The sequence below is a fragment of the Strix aluco genome, chromosome W (assembly GCF_031877795.1).
Source record: "Strix aluco isolate bStrAlu1 chromosome W, bStrAlu1.hap1, whole genome shotgun sequence".
NCBI lineage: Eukaryota > Metazoa > Chordata > Aves > Strigiformes > Strigidae > Strix > Strix aluco.
In genome coordinates, this window is record NC_133970.1 from 29,333,063 (window position 1) to 29,352,112 (window position 19,050).

At 40.9% G+C, this 19,050-nt stretch overlaps 1 protein-coding gene across 3 annotated transcripts in view; it reads right to left on the minus strand.

The window, feature by feature from the left end:
• The window catches only part of LOC141917749 (proprotein convertase subtilisin/kexin type 5-like), a 256,235-nt gene that overhangs the window by 181,883 nt on the left and 55,302 nt on the right, over positions 1 to 19,050 (minus strand). For 2 of the 3 annotated variants that reach the window (XM_074811170.1, XM_074811169.1), the window contains exon 3: positions 10,612 to 10,725. In XM_074811170.1, the coding sequence (XP_074667271.1) occupies positions 10,612 to 10,725 (114 nt within the window). Of the gene's footprint in view, positions 1 to 10,611; positions 10,726 to 16,541; positions 16,624 to 19,050 lie in introns of those variants that run through there. The other variant, XM_074811172.1, reaches the window with a different exon arrangement.

A 19,050-nucleotide genomic window follows, 5' to 3' on the forward strand; every position in this document is an offset into this window, starting at 1 on the left:
CATCCATCAGCTGATCCGTCGACTAGAAAGCCAGAAGATGATCAGCAAGACTCACTCACCTTTCAACAGCCCTATATGGCCAGTGAGAAAACCTAATGGCGAATGGAGACTGACCGTGGACTACCGTGGCCTGAATGAAGTTACGCCAGCAATGAGTGCTGCAGTGCCAGACATGCTAGAGCTCCAGTATGAGCTGGAGTCGAAGGCAGCCAAGTGGTACGCCACGATTGACATCGCTAACGCGTTCTTCTCCATTCCAATAGCACCAGAGTGCAGGCCACAGTTTGCATTCACTTGGAGGGGTATCCAGTACACCTGGAATCGATTGCCCCAGGGGTGGAAACACAGCTCCACCATTTGCCATAGACTGGTCCATACTGCACTGGAGAAAGGTGGGGCTCCGGAACACCTGCAGTTCATTGATGATATCATTGTATGGGGGGACACAGCTGAGGAAGTCTTTGAGAAAGGAAAGAAGATAATTGAAATCCTTCTGAAGGCTGGTTTTGCCATCAAGCAACAGAAAGTTAAGGGGCCTGGAAGGGAGATTCAGTTCCTAGGAATAAAATGGCAAGATGGGCGTCGCCACATCCCAATGGAGGTGATAAACAAGATAACAGCCATGGCCCCACCAACCACTAAAAAGGAGACTCAGTCTTTCCTGGGCGCTGTGGGGTTCTGGAGGATGCACATCCCAAACTACAACCTGATTGTGAGCCCTCTCTACCACGTAACCCGCAAGAAGAACGATTTTAAATGGGGCCCAGAGCAACAACAAGCCTTTGAACAAATTAAGCGGGACATCGCCCAGGCAGTGGCTCTCGGGCCAGTCCGGACAGGGCAGGAGATTAAGAACGTGCTCTACACCGCAGCCGGGGAGAATGGCCCTACCTGGAGCCTTTGGCAGAGAGCAGATGGGGAATCCCGAGGCCGACCTCTAGGCTTTTGGAGCTGGGGATACAAAGGCTCTGAAGCTAACTATACCCTGACTGAGAAGGAGATACTGGCAGCGTACGAAGGAGTTCGGGCTGCCTCAGAAGTGGTCGGCACTGAGACACAGCTCCTCCTGGCACCTCGACTGCCAGTGCTGGGATGGATGTTCAAAGGAAAGGCTCCCTCCACACATCATGCAACAGATGCCACGTGGAGTAAATGGGTTGCGTTGATAACACAACGGGCTCGAATAGGGAACCGCGACCCCCCAGGATTAGTGGAAATGATCATGAACTGGCCAGAGAGCAAAGATGCTGGGATGTCACCAGAACAAGAGGTGAAACGTGCTGAGGAGGCCCCACCATATAACGAGCTGCCAGAGGAAGAAAAACAATATGCCCTGTTCACTGATGGGTCTTGTCGCATTGTGGGAAAACATCGACGATGGAAGGCTGCGGTGTGGCATCCCACACGAGAAACCACTGAAGCTGTTGAGGGACAAGGTGAATCGAGCCAGTTCGCAGAGGTGAAAGCCATCCAATTGGCTTTGGAGATTGCTGAGCGAGAAAAGTGGCCGAGGCTCTATCTCTACACTGACTCGTGGGTGATGGCAAGTGCCCTGTGGATGTGGTTGCAGCAATGGAAACAGAACAACTGGCAACGCAAGGGCAGACCCGTCTGGGCCGCTGAAGTATGGCAGGACATTGCAGCCCGGGTGGAGAACCTCGTTGTGAAGGTGCGCCATGTGGACGCCCATATACCCAAGAGTCGAGCCACTGATGAACATCAGCATAACCAGCAGGCGGACCAGGCTGCTAAGATCGAGGTGGCTCAGGTGGACTTGGACTGGCAGCGTAAAGGTGAACTGTTCATAGCCCGGTGGGCCCATGAGACCTCGGGCCACCAAGGCAGAGATGCAACATACAGGTGGGCTCGAGATCGAGGGGTGGACCTCACCATTGACACCATCGCAGAGATCATCCACGGATGTGAGACGTGTGCTGCGATCAAACAAGCCAAACGGGTGAAGCCCCAGCAGAATGAAGATCGATGGATGAAATATAAATATGGAGAGGCCTGGCAGATCGACTACATCACACTGCCACAGACCCGCCGAGGCAAGCGCCACGTGCTCACAATGGTGGAAGCAACCACTGGATGGCTCGAAACTTATCCAGTGTCCCATGCCACCGCCCGAAATACCATCCTGGGCCTTGAAGAGCGAGTCCTGTGGCGACACGGCACCCCAGAGAGGATTGAGTCGGACAACGGGACTCACTTCCGAAATAACCTCATAGATGCCTGGGCAGAAGAACACGGCATCGAGTGGGTCTACCACATCCCCTACCACGCACCAGCCTCCGGGAAGATCGAGCGCTACAATGGACTGTTAAAAACTACATTGAGAGCAATGGGGGGTGGAACCTTCAAACACTGGGACACACATCTGACAAAGGCCACTTGGTTAGTGAACACAAGAGGATCTGCCAATCGAGCTGGCCTGGCTCAGTCAAAACTCCCATGTGTTGTAGACGGGGATAGAGTCCCTGTGGTGCGCATGAGGGACCTGCTGGGAAAAATGGTCTGGGTTAGTCCTGCGCCGGGCAAAGGCAAACCCATCCACGGGATTGTTTTTGCCCAAGGACCTGGGTGCACCTGGTGGGTGATGCAGAAGGATGGAGAGGTCCGATGCGTGCCACAAGGGGACTTGATTGTGGGTGAAAACACACCGTGAGTTATACTGTGCTTTTGTTAATTTTTCTTTGTTAATGCCAATTGCTAAGTGGCAGCTGGATGTGACGCACATGGTATAGAATAAAGGGGTGGATTATGTCCTGGTTTAACCAGGATAGGGTTAAGTTTCCCCAGCAGTGGGGGGGGAGCTCTAGCCGGGTTATTCAGATACCATGCGGACGTCACATCCTGGCAGGTCACATTTTCCTGGCGCGGAGCGCGGTGCACTCGTGGTTTTGTACATCGTGCTTCAAACTGCTGTATTTGGTAGCTATTTTGCTCTGTTCATTGCTATCACTATTACTGTTATTGTTATTGTTGTTGTTTGTTGTTTTGCTATTGCACTGTTGTATTAAACCTTTCCTTATTTCAGTCTTGGGGCTTTGTATTTCACTCCCTTTGTGGGGGAGGGGCAGCGGCCACGTGGTCTCAGACCCCAGCAGGAGCTAAACCACCACAAGAGCTTATCAGTGTATGGGCTACTTTAAACTGCAGTATAAATTACATTTCATCTGTCTGTACCAGAAATCTTATGGTATAAGAGTCAGTCTGACTGATAAATATTGGCTGATGAGTGAACCTTCAGAGCAAGTCTTATCTTCAACAGCTTTCTAAAATTCTGAATGATCTCTCTACATCTATAATTGTGCAACAATGTTATACCTCTCTCATTCAACTTATTCACCAAGTAATTGCTAAACCTTAGCTTCCACTCTGGCTCGGTTACCTAGTTTTATTATGCCCTACTGTGGTGGTTTGACCTTGGCTAAATGCCAGGTACCCACCAAGTCACTCTATCACTTCCCCCCCCTTCCCCTTTTTTCTCAACAGGGCAAAGAGGGGAAAGAAAATAACTAGCCCTTGTGGGTAAAAGAAAAGCAGTTTTGATATAAGCAAAGAGAAGCAAAGGTCCGCACGTGGAAGCAAAAAAAGAAAACAGATTTATTCTCTACTTCCCATGAACAGGCGATGTCGGGCCTTCTCAGGAAGCAGGGCTCCAATACGCGCAGCGGTTGCCTCGGAGGACCAAGGGTGACCCCAGCCCCTTCCTCCTTTCTCCCAGCTTTATACTGAGCAGACGTCATATGGTCTGGAATATCCCTTTGGTCAGTTCGGGTCAGCTGTCCTGGTTGTGTCCCCTCCCAAGATCTTGCCCACCCCGTCCCACTGTGGGGGGGAAATGTCAGAAAGAGCCTTGGTGCTGTGTAAGCACTACTCAGCAGTAGCCACACCACCAGTGTGCTATCAACACCCTGCCAGCTCCCAGCATAAAACACAGCACCAGGAGGGCTGCGACAGGGGAAAACCAATTCTGGCTCAGCCGGACCCGGTACACCTACTGGTATTGCTGTAATCCTCTTTCACCTTAAATTCCCTAAAACACTTTGCTGACTCACTCCATCTATTTGCCAACTCATTGTGCTGAACAACACCCAGTTCCAGCACTGATGATCTTTTTATAAACCTCTTTCAGTGTTAGATAACTAGCCATGTGTGGGAATACAACGGAAGACTGGTGAGGAGGATTATAAACACACTCAAATGAGTTGCAGCTGGGGTGTTGAAAAACACATATATCATACTAATTGTTGTTTATCTTTGTGTGCTTGACTGCATTTAGATAACACAGGCCTGTGATAGACTCAGACACACCTTATCGAACATCCTTGAGATTCCTTCCCTGCTGTGGGAAAGATCAAAGCACAGTGGAAAACTACCCCTGCAAAAATCCCTGATATATACAGGCGAAAGCAGCAGGTTCAAGACTTTTTTTCTTTCTTCTCTTTCTGGCTAGCAAGGACTGACCTCTGCGGTGCCTGCGTCCCTGCTTGTGTGTCTCTGCCCGGGGTACTGCTGGGGAGATCCCCAGGGTCACGAGGTAATGAGTATAAATTTACTCTTTGCATTTCATCTGTGGTTTTGTGGTTGTTCCTGCATCCTGTGTCGGCTCACACACCACGTGACCATACACTATTTCTGTTTATTTACCAACTATTCATTCACAGCAAAACTTTGTGCATCTGCTTGTCCTTTCAGTCTGGTTTTGAAAATCAGGAATGCTTTTCCTAAAGCCTGCAGAGTTAATTAAACATATAAACAGTTGGAGAAACAGCACAGCCAGGAATTGTATCTTTTCTTGGATTTACAGATTTCTATTAGAGTATCTTTTCAGAGATTTTGTAAGAAAATTATGACTTTTTCATCAGTCTAAGTTCATTATATTTGCCTAATATGCTTTTCCTCTAAAAAGACTGTATAAGTTATACTTTTTGATAGACCTTTATCCGTTATATTGTTACTTCTTTCAGAGAAAACTAACAGACTACAAAGAGGTACAGTGCAGCTTTAGAAAAGCCCTTCTTTTTGGTTCCAAACAAAAGACTGAAATTGCCTGCATTTAGCACTCTTCCAAATGCATTTTGTCTTCCACCTACTCTCCCACAGCATGGTTTATGTCTAAAAATAAAGAATAATGAGGAATAAAAGGGGAAGAGAAAATAATAAAACTTGAGAAAGAGATCCAGAAAAAAATAAAACAATCTTCAAAAAAGGCAGGACTGAATTTAGAGAAATCAACAGCAAAAATAGACATTTCAAAAGGATTTAAGAAAAATGAGCTGACACCCCTGTAGACTTAAGATATATGTAAAATAAAATGAAAGTTTTACTTCTATGAAGTTTTGAATTATGTTTAATAGGTTTGGCATGCATTTAGCAATGACAATGACAATTATGTAATAGGTGATGTCCTTCCTCCATTCCAAGCAACTTATGAATTTGACTTTCTTGTTCATTTTCTTTTTGAGAAACTGACAGGCAACTTCCCACCTTCCATTTCTTGCTGTGGTTTATAATCTTAATGATAATGTCAGATATTTCCTTAGGTTCTTAGGTAAGGTTCACCGGTATATACATTTTTAAGATTACCACAAGTATGCATTTTAGAGATAGTGGCTAGCTTCATCCCTGAGTATAGCACCATTTTTAAAGATATAGTATTTATTTTTGTGGGTAGCTCAGTTATGCTGTAGTTTCTCAGAGGAATATCATCTTGCCCCAGTGGTTTACTACAATGGAAGTTCTAGCTTTACCCTCTTTCTCTCTGACAGTGCTATACCTTCTCTAGTTATAGAGTAACCTCTGGATGCACATTTTCTCTTTCTCTGATGTAGTGGCATCCAGCGATAAGCAAACACTTAGCTTATACATTTAACTATCACATTTACTCTTAGATGCTCTAATAGAACAGGGCCTCTCCCTCCAGACAGCCTCACATCTCAAAACATCTCACTTCTCTGGTAAATTGTCACCCTCACAAAAATATCCTTTTATATATTCAATTCCTGCTCATCAGCAACTAGGCAAAGCAGAGAGCGAAGAAGCTGGTAAGACCAAGGACTATGGAAACTTCCCCAAATTAGAGAGGCTTCTCAGTACTAGAGATTATTATTAGCAGTATAAGGGATGGACAGGCTGGAGCGATGGGCTGAGGCCAACTGTATGAGCTTCAATAAGGCCAAATGCCGGGTGCTGCACTTGGGCCACAACAACCCCCAGCAGCGCTACAGGCTTGGGGAGGAGTGGCTGGAGAGCTGCCAGTCAGAGAGGGACCTGGGGGTGTTGATTGACAGCCGGCTGAACATGAGCCAGCAGTGTGCCCAGGTGGCCAAGAAGGCCAATGGCATCCTGGCTTGCATCAGAAATAGCGTGGCCAGCAGGGACAGGGAAGGGATCTTACTCCTGTACTCGGCACTAGTGAGGCCGCACCTCGATTACTGTGTTCAGTTTTGGGCCCCTCACTACAAAAAGGACATTGAATGACTCGAGCGTGTCCAGAGAAGGGCAACGAAGCTGGTGAAGGGTCTGGAGCACATGTCGTACGAGGAGCGGCTGAGGGAACTGGGGTTGTTTAGTCTGGAGAAGAGGAGGCTGAGGGGAGACCTCATCGCCCTCTACAACTACCTGAAAGGAGGTTGCAGAGAGCTGGGGATGAGTCTCTTTAACCAAGTAATGAGTGATAAGACAAGAGGGAATGGCCTCAAGTTACGCCAGGGAAGGTTTAGACTGGATATTAGGAAGTATTTCTTTACAGAATGTGTTGTTAGGTGTTGGAATGGGCTGCCCAGGGAGGTGGTGGAGTCCCCATCCCTGGAGGTGTTTAAGAGTAGAGTTGACATAGCGCTGAGGGATATGGTGTAGTTGGGATCTGTCAGTGCTAGGTTAACGGTTGGACTAGATGATCTTCAAGGTCCTTTCCAACCTAGATGATTCTGTGATGATAACAGTAGCAGAAAGGATTATCCTTGATGAGTGTTGAAAAAGACATGTTCCTGTCTGAACTGACTGCAAAGACATGGTCAGTGTCTTTGTAGTCTAGCAATGGTTTGTTAAAAAATAAACAATGGTTAAATCAATTTCTTGCAGCTACATTCTATTTAACAAGATTATGCAATTTTAGACTTGACTTTGACGTCTTTTAGCTATGCAAACTGATTGTATATAGTTCATCCAGTTATTGAGAAACAGAATATTTTGCCAACACTAATGAAAGAGAAGAATAGATATAACATGATGATACATAGATAGCTGAGCCCTGGGGACAACATACTGGACTGTTAGCTCTCTCCTGAACCAAAGTTTCAAAAGGGATATTAACTAAGGACTTGCTTTCCCTTTGACTTTATTTTTTTGATATCAGTTCATTCTGAGCAAGCCCAATTCTATAGGTCAGTTTTCAATAATATTTGAATAGTGACTCTCATGTGAAGTTTCATGTGTTAATCTATAAAAATAATATATTTCAGTCTTAAGCACAGATGCCTCAGAAATCAGAGGTTATGATAAAGCTTTTTTTTTTTAAGATTGCCTTTTACTGGGTATTAGAAAGCATGAGAAGCACTAATTCCACAATAGATAATACACCAATAATGAAAAAGTAAAACCATACTTGTTTAGGTAATGAGTGTCTCTGGAAGCTCTATTTGCTTTGTTTTCCACAGAAATGTAAAGTGCTAAATATCTTGCAGATTCTGGCTGCAAGAGTTGCAAATTCCTAATATCTCTACTCTTTCTAGGAATGCATTTATAGTCAATGGAGAAAATATAAAGATAAAAAATAACTTTTAATTTGCTCACGGAATAGGTCTTGAGAGATGCTTTTAACCTTTTTAATTACCCATAAGGGAGAGAAGGCCTGAATTCCCCTCGCAACTTCTTGCCATGGATATCACACAAACAAAAATGTATCGTTTCTAGCCAGGACTGTTAAAATTACAAGGTGTGATACTTGTGAAGAAAAAGTCAGGGAAGAAAAACAGAAGGAAATCAGAAAGTTTGTTTGACAAAGTCCTTGAATAAAAGGTTTGTGTCAACAAATCTAAACTACATTTACAGCCCTGTTAGAGGTTATACCAAATCAATGGCCAAAGATATCAATCCTAACCCACGACGAAGTTACTTATTAGTCAAAATGCAAACCTGTACATGATAATACTTTATTACTTTCTCAGTAACAAGTTTGCAGCCAGAATCCTAAAAACCTCTTTCTGACATAGCGATGACCGAAACCATTAACTAACCTGGAATTCCTTTTTTTCCTTCAACTTCTAAAGATAAATCAGATTAACAAAAGTATCTACGGTTACAGTCACAAATACAGTCCTCAATCAATTCATTAATATATTTTTAGCTATTCTCTCTTGCTGAAATAGTGTACTCACTAATACTTTACTGATTACTCTCAACAAAATGTCATCAAGCCACTGCCACTAACATCACAGCAAATATGCAGTTATTCAGTAGAAACAAATATGATCAACCAATAACACTCCCTTTACAGCCTGTCTGTAAGTGAGGACTTTTTTCTACAGGTACAGAACTGAAAGTACTCTGAAAGTTGTACAAGGCAACCAGTAAAATCCATTTGTTGACTTAAAGTGCTTTCCATATAGGTAAGGTAGCCATGAAGCAATGTAGCTAGGCAATATTTGAAAATAGGATACTTACCTTCCTAAAGAAAATTACAGGTAACTATTATAAACATCTATTGTCAAATAAAAAAAAAAAAACCACACCTAATCTAATAGCACCAAAAAGCTATGGTGGCAGTAAAAGCCTTGAATGCATATCTAAGAGCACAAAGGAGAAATTACATAAGTTATTGTAAACCATAGTGGGCTTTTACTTTACTAGCGTTTCTCCTGAAATTTGACCTCCCTCTTTTTATTCTAACACAGAGCTGAAAGTTTATCACAATAAGAGCAGACTATCTATGGATTAATCACTGTTATGTTCAATTTTCAATTAAAACATTGAAATAAAATTTAAAAATTGAGAACTGACAGGCGACAATAACACAAACTACGGCCATTTATTGGAATCTGTCACCTTATGCACATATTTATAGGATAGGCAGACTGAATAAACATAGATATAAGAGGAGACAAATATATGCATTTTAGTTGATGGGGAAAAAATCCTGCCATGATCCCATGACCCAAAATAATAAAGTTTTCACAAAGAACTGAAAACTATTACATTGTAGATAAAAGCTAAAACACCCTTAGCCACATCAGTACAGTACTGCAATGAAGCATAAATGAAATAGATTTCTACTGTATGAGGAGAGTTATTGCCTCAAAAATCTTCACTAGCTCTGAAAATTAAGATGGGATCATTTTTCCATGGGAAAAGCATCCATAGTATAGTCCATTAATAAATATAGGAGGAATTTTGAAACTAAGGTATTACTTAGTAAAATACAGGAATTCTGGAAACTAAATAGCCAAGCTACTAGACTTGCTGACTGATTACATGCTTGCATGGTACATACTTGAAGATAAGGACTTCTGAATGTCTGAGCTTATTGTTAGTTGCAAATTACTGCAAACCTATGACATTTTTGGGCTTTAACATATGCAGCAACAAGCTACAAGCCAAAACAAAATAAATATAGGACAATCTTGTTTATTCACATGAAATAGTAAGCTAACACTCTGGAATTAGCAGAATGCCTGAAAAGACAATCTCTACTTACAAGAAAATTATTTTACATATTGTCTCCAAAAAGTAATATTTTCCTCCTTATCTATCTGAAGCAATTCAAGCTATTAAGTCATAAACTTTCTGAATGCCCTGCTCTCAGCTACATAGGTAACCTAGTGACAAAACAAGATATAAGGACTGAGAACTACATCAAGAGAACAGTAGGGAAAGGGAAAGAGAACAAATCTTTAATATCCAAAATGCAGATGTGTGAGCTGGAGTCAATTGCCTAACTTGTTGCTCCTGACTTTCTTTAAGTAAACACATGAACTTTTCATTTGGATTTTCCTAGGCAAAATGAGGGTATTTTTTAAAACTTCTTGCATAAATAAGTTTCACTCAAGGCTTTAACTGTGACTATAATCAGGGAAAAAAGTTTGCTCAAATAACACAGAACTCTTGTCAGACAGGAAGCAGCACAAATAATCAATTTATTTCAACCGAATTATTCATTACTAAAAAGGGTGTACTTATAACACTAAACATACATTGTTTGTGGCTCTTTTCTCCTGTTTCAAGACATGATAAATTTGTGTCACACCAATGGCTGAGAAAGTGTATTGGGCTCACTGAAAACAAGTGGGTTCACTGCTCTCACATATTGTGGCTATGTTCCTTCCCTTTTCATTGCTGAAAGTTTATCATCTAATAAGTAATTCCCAAGGCATCTTGCAATAGGAAGCATTCATGAATAAATGCATTAATAAATGCTTCTTATTGTAGGGCCCACTGGGAATTCTTTATAATATTTATAAGGAGTTTACAAATCTTCATTAGTTACATAAAGCAGAAAAGAAAGTTTGCTTTTTTGGAACATACTATTTTGCCCCTTTTAAAAATATCACAGCAAAGAACTGAATGCTATCATGAAACAGAACCAATGACCCTTTATGTACTTACCATGTACCACATGCTTGACCACTTGGGATCATTGAAATAAATGGATTGGGTACCACCATGTTTATAATCCCTCTTTATTCTTCTTTTAACCACCTGCTGTTGTATCCACTCTACCTGCCAACAAGGAAAACATTTGGTAAGTGTTAAGATTCCATGGAAACTATCAAGAAATGTGTGAAATCTTGGGAATTTTCCCATTTACCAGAATCCAAGACATACTACATGTTAAAGAGTTAATTTTGGCAGTGGGAATGCAAATCTCACCTTGGCATATTGTTCACTAGGAAATACGTCCAATTTAGTTACTACTACAAGTCTCCATGAATGTCTGTTTAAATCCCCTGTTACAAAGATTTCATTAGCTAGCATCTTTTGAATAATAACATTATTATTCTATTATTTTTTTATTATTAGACTAGCTCCTCTTTCAATTCTATTAAAAAAAGTTACTTTTACAAAACTTAACAGTATATCACAATGAGAAATGAATGATAGATTTTTTCTTTTGTTTTATTTAGGTCTGTTCTTGAAAAAAAAAAGTTCAGTAACATACTCAAACATTCTACTTAACCAATATGTAAATCAGCTTCACCACTTGGAGTGAAATAAAAAAATTAAACTGTATTTTATAGCAGAATGACTCTTTGTCAAGATTCACTCAGTCAGGCTCTCTGAAACTTTATTTTATACTACAGTACTCCCCAAGGAAGAAACAGCTGGGTACTGAGCAACAGTTTAAATTGCAACAAAAAGAAAAAAAGCTTGAAACAAAAAAAAAAAATTAAGATTTGGGTTAAAAATCTAGTTTTGAAAGCCAGATTCTTATCTGTCAGATACCTCTTCAAAGATTCATAACATCCAGAAAGGGCAACACCAAAAGTGACATCAACCTTACAGCAGACAGGACTCCGCAGTCATTTCTGCATTATCTAGTCTAAATGGGAGCTAGTTTTTATAAATGTAAACAATATAAACTATTCACAGAGAAACTCAGGTTACATTTACATGCACCTAGCTTCCTGACAGCTCATATTTCTGCTGAATTTTTTCACAGGATATAACTGAAAGGGCTCAAACAAATGAATTTCTGACAATTATTGATTAAGACTAAAATGTGATGCATGAAAGCTTTGCTTGTGTTTTGCTTCATTTGTTTCTCAAGGACTCCTGACTCCTTAACTGTTTCCTTAGGTCTCTTTGTCTGTTTAGGTAAGATTAAAACGCTCGTTAGGCTCCCTACGTAAATCACTGATAGCAGACTCAAAGCCTTCAATGGACACTTGGGCAACTCCTAGAATGGGCAAACTAAGATAAGGGAGACTCGAACAAAAGGACACAGAGATACTATAATAGGGAGGATGATTTTGCTGATTTAGGAAGGAGACACCTGGACTTTACTTCACAGCGCATGCTCTGGAAAGAAGGTCAACTAGCGAACACTGTGAAGAAGACTACTTACTTGTTCCCTTGACCACCGAAGACCCTCACCCTATTTTCACTATGCATGCTCGGGCTATGTAAATGAATTCCGGGAACTCATTATCATAAGACAGCCCTTTCCAGGAAATCTAATGAATATGTATGATTTGTGTGTATGTAAACTGATGTCCCTTGCTAATTCTTGGGACCCCTTATGGTAGAGAATTCCCAGGGCGACCCCAGCGCTGCTAATAAATACCTGTTTAACAGCAAAAAAAACTTTACTGTTGAGTCAATTTCTTTGTTTCATAACTATAAAAAATCAGTTCACCTCTCTCCAAGAAAGCCAGCCATTTCCTACTTGCAGCCAACTCTGCACCTTAGATTTGTGCTGTTTATGAATATCAATGCATGCATACACACATACATATATATAAAATAACTTTATTTTCAGCTCACGTATTTCTCTTTGCCACTTGTCAGGGATGGTATTAATGTCTTTCCTTACCAGGCTAATGTCTGCACTGTGCATCTTCACCTCAACTTCAAATCATGGGATACTTACACAAATATAACTCTATTGACATTAACAGAAAATTTGTTGGAGGTTGAGGCTTCAGGCCTCTACTTTCTGGTCATAGAATCATAATTTTCCCCAGGTCAAGTTTTGCCCATGAAGGTAATTGGTAAGCGATCTCCCTGTCTTTATCTTCACCTATGAGCTTTTTTTCATCTTATTTTCTCCCCCTGTCCTGTTGAGGAGGGGGAGTGAGAGAACAGCTGGGTGGGCATCTGACAGCCAGCCAAGGTCAACTCACCACATCTTTATAAATAATTGAATTTTTCCCCTTCCCCAGAATTAACTTCAGAGTCAACAGTATTCTTCTAGAGGAGAAATTATGCAGTTTAGGAATACAGACTATCTGGTAATGCTTACACAGAAATTCTCTGTTAAATCTTCTAGTAACAATCATAATTCCTTTTCAACTTTGGAGAGAACTGAGAAATTGGATAGGGTGCCTTTCTCTCCTGGTTACTCAGCATCTCTTTCAGCTTGGGCTGAAATCCATCTTGGTGGACTTCCTCTCAAGAAACCAAGAGCTGACTGCCACCTTCAGATCTTACATGATCCAGAGGTCCCTTCAGCAGGAGCAGGCAGCTAATCAGTCTTAGGTGCTGTTTGATGTATGTGGCAGGTGCATCCGCCCAGTGAAAACAGAGCTTCCTGGCTGTTGAAACGTGGCAGCTTTTGGCTGTCTTTGTTTTCAGGGTCTCGCGGTAGCTGAGACCTTTGACCAATGGGAGCCGCTATTGACTACAGGTCAGATTCGGCCTGGGTATAAATGGAGTCCCCTGGGGGAGCCATTTTGAGCTCGTCCCCTGGAGCTGCATGCTGCGGTCAGAGGACTCTCCCCTTGGGTCAGGACGCTGCCCAAGGAAACTCCTCGAGGTACTTTGGGTCGGGACGCTGCCCTGAGCAGGTCCTCGAGGTTGAGAGCCCTCACTTTCTAGGTGAGTGATAGAGCGTTTTGGGTTGTCGTTAAACCCTAGGTAGTGAAGTTTTGTTTATGTTTGGGGTTCCCGTTAAACCCCTAGGCTGTGAAGCTTTGTTTTTCGTTTCGGGTTCCCATTAAACCCTAGGAAGTGAAGTTTTCGTTTGGGGTTGTCGTTAAACCCCCGGGGAGTGGGGCTTTGTAAAGTATTTCGGGTTACTGTCAAACCCCAGAAAGTTATTCTGTTCTCCTCTTGTGGACATCCGGATCTGTAATCTACGGAGAGCTGACTGGTGGTTTTATGGAAAAAATAAATCTATTTATTTTTTTAAATTGGTGGTGGGTTGCTTATTTGGAAGCCTCCGTAACAATGTAGCAATGTCTGGAGGCCCGCAAGATGTATAGAGTATATCTGTCGAGTAGCCAAAGGAGGGAGAACCAAAGACTTTGGTAAGCACTAAGCCTTAAGACTTAAGAGACTGATTTAAAGTCGGATCAAGATCCCTTTTAACTGGAGCTCTCCTCCATCAAAGAGGTTGATTTATAACAGATTTATAATGAACCCTACTTCCTTGTCACCTGCTGCTAACACATGATTTCTTTTCCAGATCTCCACAACACAAGCTTGGGTTTTTTCTCTTAATCTTCTTTTCTTGCAGGTAGCCCAGCTCTCCCAACACATCTGAAGCCAGCTGAGAGGCATTCTATGTACCATTCAATCTCTGACTCACTAGGTGACTGGGTTGCCTTAGACCATGGACCTCTCTTCTTCTGTTACCAGTATTCAGAAATGAGTAACAAAAAAACTTCAACAGGTCTGAATAACCAACCATGGTTTTCAGGGTTTATACAGATCAACCTCCCAAACCTTATTCTCAGACCTGGCTATTATTGCTAGAAACATTTTCAGCTGAATAAGGGATCTAAGGTTTCTTTGCTGCAAGAGTATTTACTGTCCCCTTAACTCATCCCCAGGTTACCATGCCTTTAAAAGTTATGAAGAAAATTATTTAAGTCAACAAATTTCAACACTGCACAGGCTAAGAGCACACACAAAGTATGCCATGCATGGCAACTCATTGTGAAAATTCATTCATATTTAAGGGAAGAATTATAAATGTATTCCCAGCACAACTTCATGATGGTGTAAAAACATCCACAAATAAAAAAAACAATGAGATAGACTGAGCAGAAGCAGTTTAAACTTTTACTCTTTCTACCACTGCCAACTCTGATTCAGATGCATGAACATTAATGGAAGAAGATAGTCACCAATACTACTATTGCCTAGAGGAGCTGTAAGTCAGAGATCCCATGGCATTTAAATTGGCATTAGGAACTCCTCTGGATCAAGACTCCTACAAAAACTATCATTAGCAACTGAGACAAGTTTATGTAATATAAAATTACTATAAATAAAATAGACATTTTATTTGATAAAATATAGAGAGAGGCAAATGACATGTTTGTGTGAGTATGCATATGGGAGGATAGCACAAGCAGCTCTGTAATGATGGAAACAGTGTAAAACATTAGGATTCATTTTGGCTACCTATAGCTATCCACATATGTGGAAGGGGAAAGTGAAAATTACTATTATGACTGTGCATTCTCATGAGACAGACAGGGCAGGATGCTAGACAGAATAACCCAAAACAACACAGCATGCCTGATCACAGTCCTGATTATAGCCTTCTCTGTAAGATTTTTAGCATCTGTTGGGATCTGCTTAATAATTGTTTTTACACTGAGGATGCACTGGAATACACATCTGGAATATTATTTTAAAACATCACAGGAAACCCATTTTCTCAGCTGAGAAGTCAGTGCATAAAATTTAGTTTACAGAAAATATAATTTCTATAGAAATAGAATAGCTTACTCCACTGAATTATAGGGGTTTGTTTCTTCCTCTAAGTGAACAGAAAAACCTGGCATAAGTCTTCAGTCTAAGTGAAATTGTACAATCACTGGGTTATATTAATGAAGACTAGCTCAAGACTCAGCAATTATTTTAGTATTCTGACATATATTTCCTTTGAGTATTCCATGGGTATTCATGCACACATCACTGTCAAATGCCTGATGTATCTTGGATTTGCTGATTTTGTATGAAAAGAGTTCATTTATATTAAAATATTTTCTTTTAAAACATGTCCACGCTTCCTAACCCATAGGCCTTGAAGGAAAATCTCTGGAGTAATTGATTATACAGATTCTCATTTATTGCTAAAAGAAGACTATGCAAACAGTGAGGTGCATTTTAACATTTCCATTAAGTCACTCTTACTGAGGGGGTACAGTACACATTTTCCCACTGACTTCAGCTTTGAAAGTTCCATTTCCTGAATGTCTAGAAGTCAAAGACAAGCCAGACTAGAGACCAAACTATTTTAAAAATACATCCTTTCCAGTCATCAGCATTCACAGGGTTGTTCCATAACAATGCAGCTCTTCTTCATAGACTTGCATGAAACCATGCTATGGAATAAAAGCTGCTCTGAGCTAATTCAAGCATACCAATCTTTTATTCTCTTTAAGCACTAAAGCATATAATAAAATGTCATCTCTATGTGAATCAAACTATTTTCTATTTTCCCTCTCCTTCATTCAATAGAATTCATAGAAAAGTAGCCCCATATAAGAATGTTGCAGTAAGACCTTCTCCAGTGCAATAAACTATGGGAAAAAAAAAATGTTTGAAAAACAGGGGAAAAAATATAACATAATAACATGCTGAAAAAAATAATCCACCTATTTATCAAAGCAATGCAATTTTTAACATGCACACAATGGACACTTGTGAAAGAGTAGTTATTTTGTTGTTAAAATATATCATGAGGGGGTCTGCTTGAGTAAATATTTTCAAATTGATTAGAAATGTCTCAAGTATGTGAAAATGCAATTATTAAAGAGCAGAAGTTATAGACAAGCTGAAGGCATAGTCCTTTCCAGTATGAGGAAAGCATGCATGGGGAAAAAGGACCCTAACTCTTAAGTAGGGAGTAAATTTCATACCAGAATCTATTATTTTTATGTTGCAGAATGAAACATGAAGATTTGGGTCTTCAGTCTATGAGGAAAAGTTGCTGAATGCGCCACTCCCAAATGCAGTCATGACTTTATCCCTTGTACTGCCAACATTCACCTCAATCTGTCCTATGCCTGTAAGAAGAAATTAGAAATTCCTGCTCAGATAACAAGAAAGCAGGTGACACAGGAACACCATAAATTAAAGAGAAAAAGAGAGAGAAAACTCAGATAAGGGGTGTGGAAAGTATCCCCAAACAAGCAATGAATCTGTAATGAGTCAGGTTGAATGAGCAAAAGAGGCAACGCTTGTGCTGTACTGCATTGCAGAACTTCCACTTAGATTTGTCTACAGAAGGAATTATTCTGGAATAGCAGCCTGCCTCCTCATGTGGATGTTCTCACTCTGCACCTGCTGTACTTTATTCTTTGCTAGTTTAAATAATCCTAATATTCATATGCAAGTGAATTCAAATACACCAAGATGAAGAAGGACAAAAGTGAGGTTGGCATTCTCAGAGAGAGAAAATGAGATTGTACTTGGCCTATATTAGGCCATAAGAGAAAAATAGTTCCTACAGGTCATGGTAGCAAAAACAGTCACTTACATATCTTAATTGTCCTGTCATTAAATTTTCTGTGATACAAGCTCTGTTTAAACATACCAGTTGACAACATTCTCCATTTGCATTTCACATTCTAATGAAAGAAAAAAAAAGTAAAAAAATTTGGGATTAAAACGCATCAGGAGGATATGCCAATATCCAATAACTATATTCAGGTTACTGAACACTTGAGACCTAAGCTGTTACTCAGTCATGTAGGAGGGGAAATTGAGACTGGTGGCACATCTCTTGCCTATGGGCAGAGTCACTAAAGTGAGACCCCCAAAAATGGACTATTCTATTTAAGAATTGCATGGGCTTTTTAACAATAATTGAACACTGAGATATTTTCCTAACCTATCAGTATTCTCTGACTTACATCAGCCAGTTTGCACATAAAAATAGATGGAGACAGTTGGATAAAGTAACTGTTGACATAGGTCATGAACATGGAAAATTACTGCAGATAACATTCCATAAATTGCAGAGGTCTAAAGTGGATAAAAAGTCAAAGAATTGAGCAGCACTAATGATGCATTCTTGCTGACTGACAAAGTGCTGCTTCAGCAAGGGTCAATGACAATCTACAGTTAACGCAGTTGTCAATTATGCTACACATACTCTGAAAAAAGAAGATAAAAAAAGGAAACATGTTAGGAAAGGCTGGAAAGAGAAAGGAAAAGCAGAGGAGGAAAGAAAGCAGCAGCAGATGTTTGAAATTACCACTTATGCCCAAACAAACACATCTTACACAACAGCAGGGCAAGCTACAGTACTGATCTGTGGAACAAAGCTGAAATTCAATGCATATTTTTTCCATATCTCAGCCACAGAAAAACCAGTCAGTCTTGCTATGAATTAAGTGTTTTCCATCTACTTTGTTACATACAAGTAATCCGTTAGAGCACTACAGTCATACCTCCACATACATGCACATCTAGAGCTGTATATTTTACCATACCTAAAACACCCTTTGCCTTTCCAATGCACCCTTTCCCATCCCAGGATCTCAGAGAGCCCTTTACAAATATCAACACACCTTAGCCTACATCTGTGTGTGATAGCAAAATCTTATTCCTGCTTTAGAAACAGAGCTTTAGAGGAATAAGTTGGGAACTGAAACAAAAAAAAAGGGCATAGCCCAGGTGGAGTTGGTGATACAAAGTCCCTGCCCCAAGGGAGTTTATTAGCAGCTCGAATGGCTCAGGAAGACAGGCATTACAATGACATTTTGGAGAAGCTCAACTTGTCTGCAAATGGCCAGGATTCATGTCCCACTGGAAAGGTAGGTGTTGTGGTTTAGGCCCAGCTGGCAACTAAGCACCATGCAGCTGCTCACTTACTTCTCCCCCCTCCCCAGTGGGATGGGGAGGAGAATCTGAAAGAAAAAAGTAAAACTCGTGGGTTGAGATAAGAACAGTTTCATGACTAAAATAAAATAAAATAACGACAATAGTAATAAAATATAATAATAGTAATTGTAATGAAAAGGGATGTAACAGAGAGAGAAATAAAATCAAAGAAAAAAACCCAAAACAAGTGATGCACAACACAATTGCTCACCACCTGCTGACCGATACCCAGACAGTCCCCGAGCAGCAATCCCCACTTCCGGACAACTCCCCCCAGTTATCCCTTTGGCTAGTTCAGGGCAGCTGTCCTGGCCATGCTCCCTCCCAGCTTCTTGTGCACCTGCTTGCTGGCAGACCATGGGAAACTGAAAAATCCTTAACTTAGATAAGCGGTACTTAGCAACAACTAAAACAGTGGTGTGTTATCAGCATTATTCCCACACTAAATCCAAAACACACTGTACCAACTACTAAAAGAAAATTAACTCTATCCCAGCCAAAACCAGGACAGTAGGGGACAATCAAAGTGGCAGATGCAAA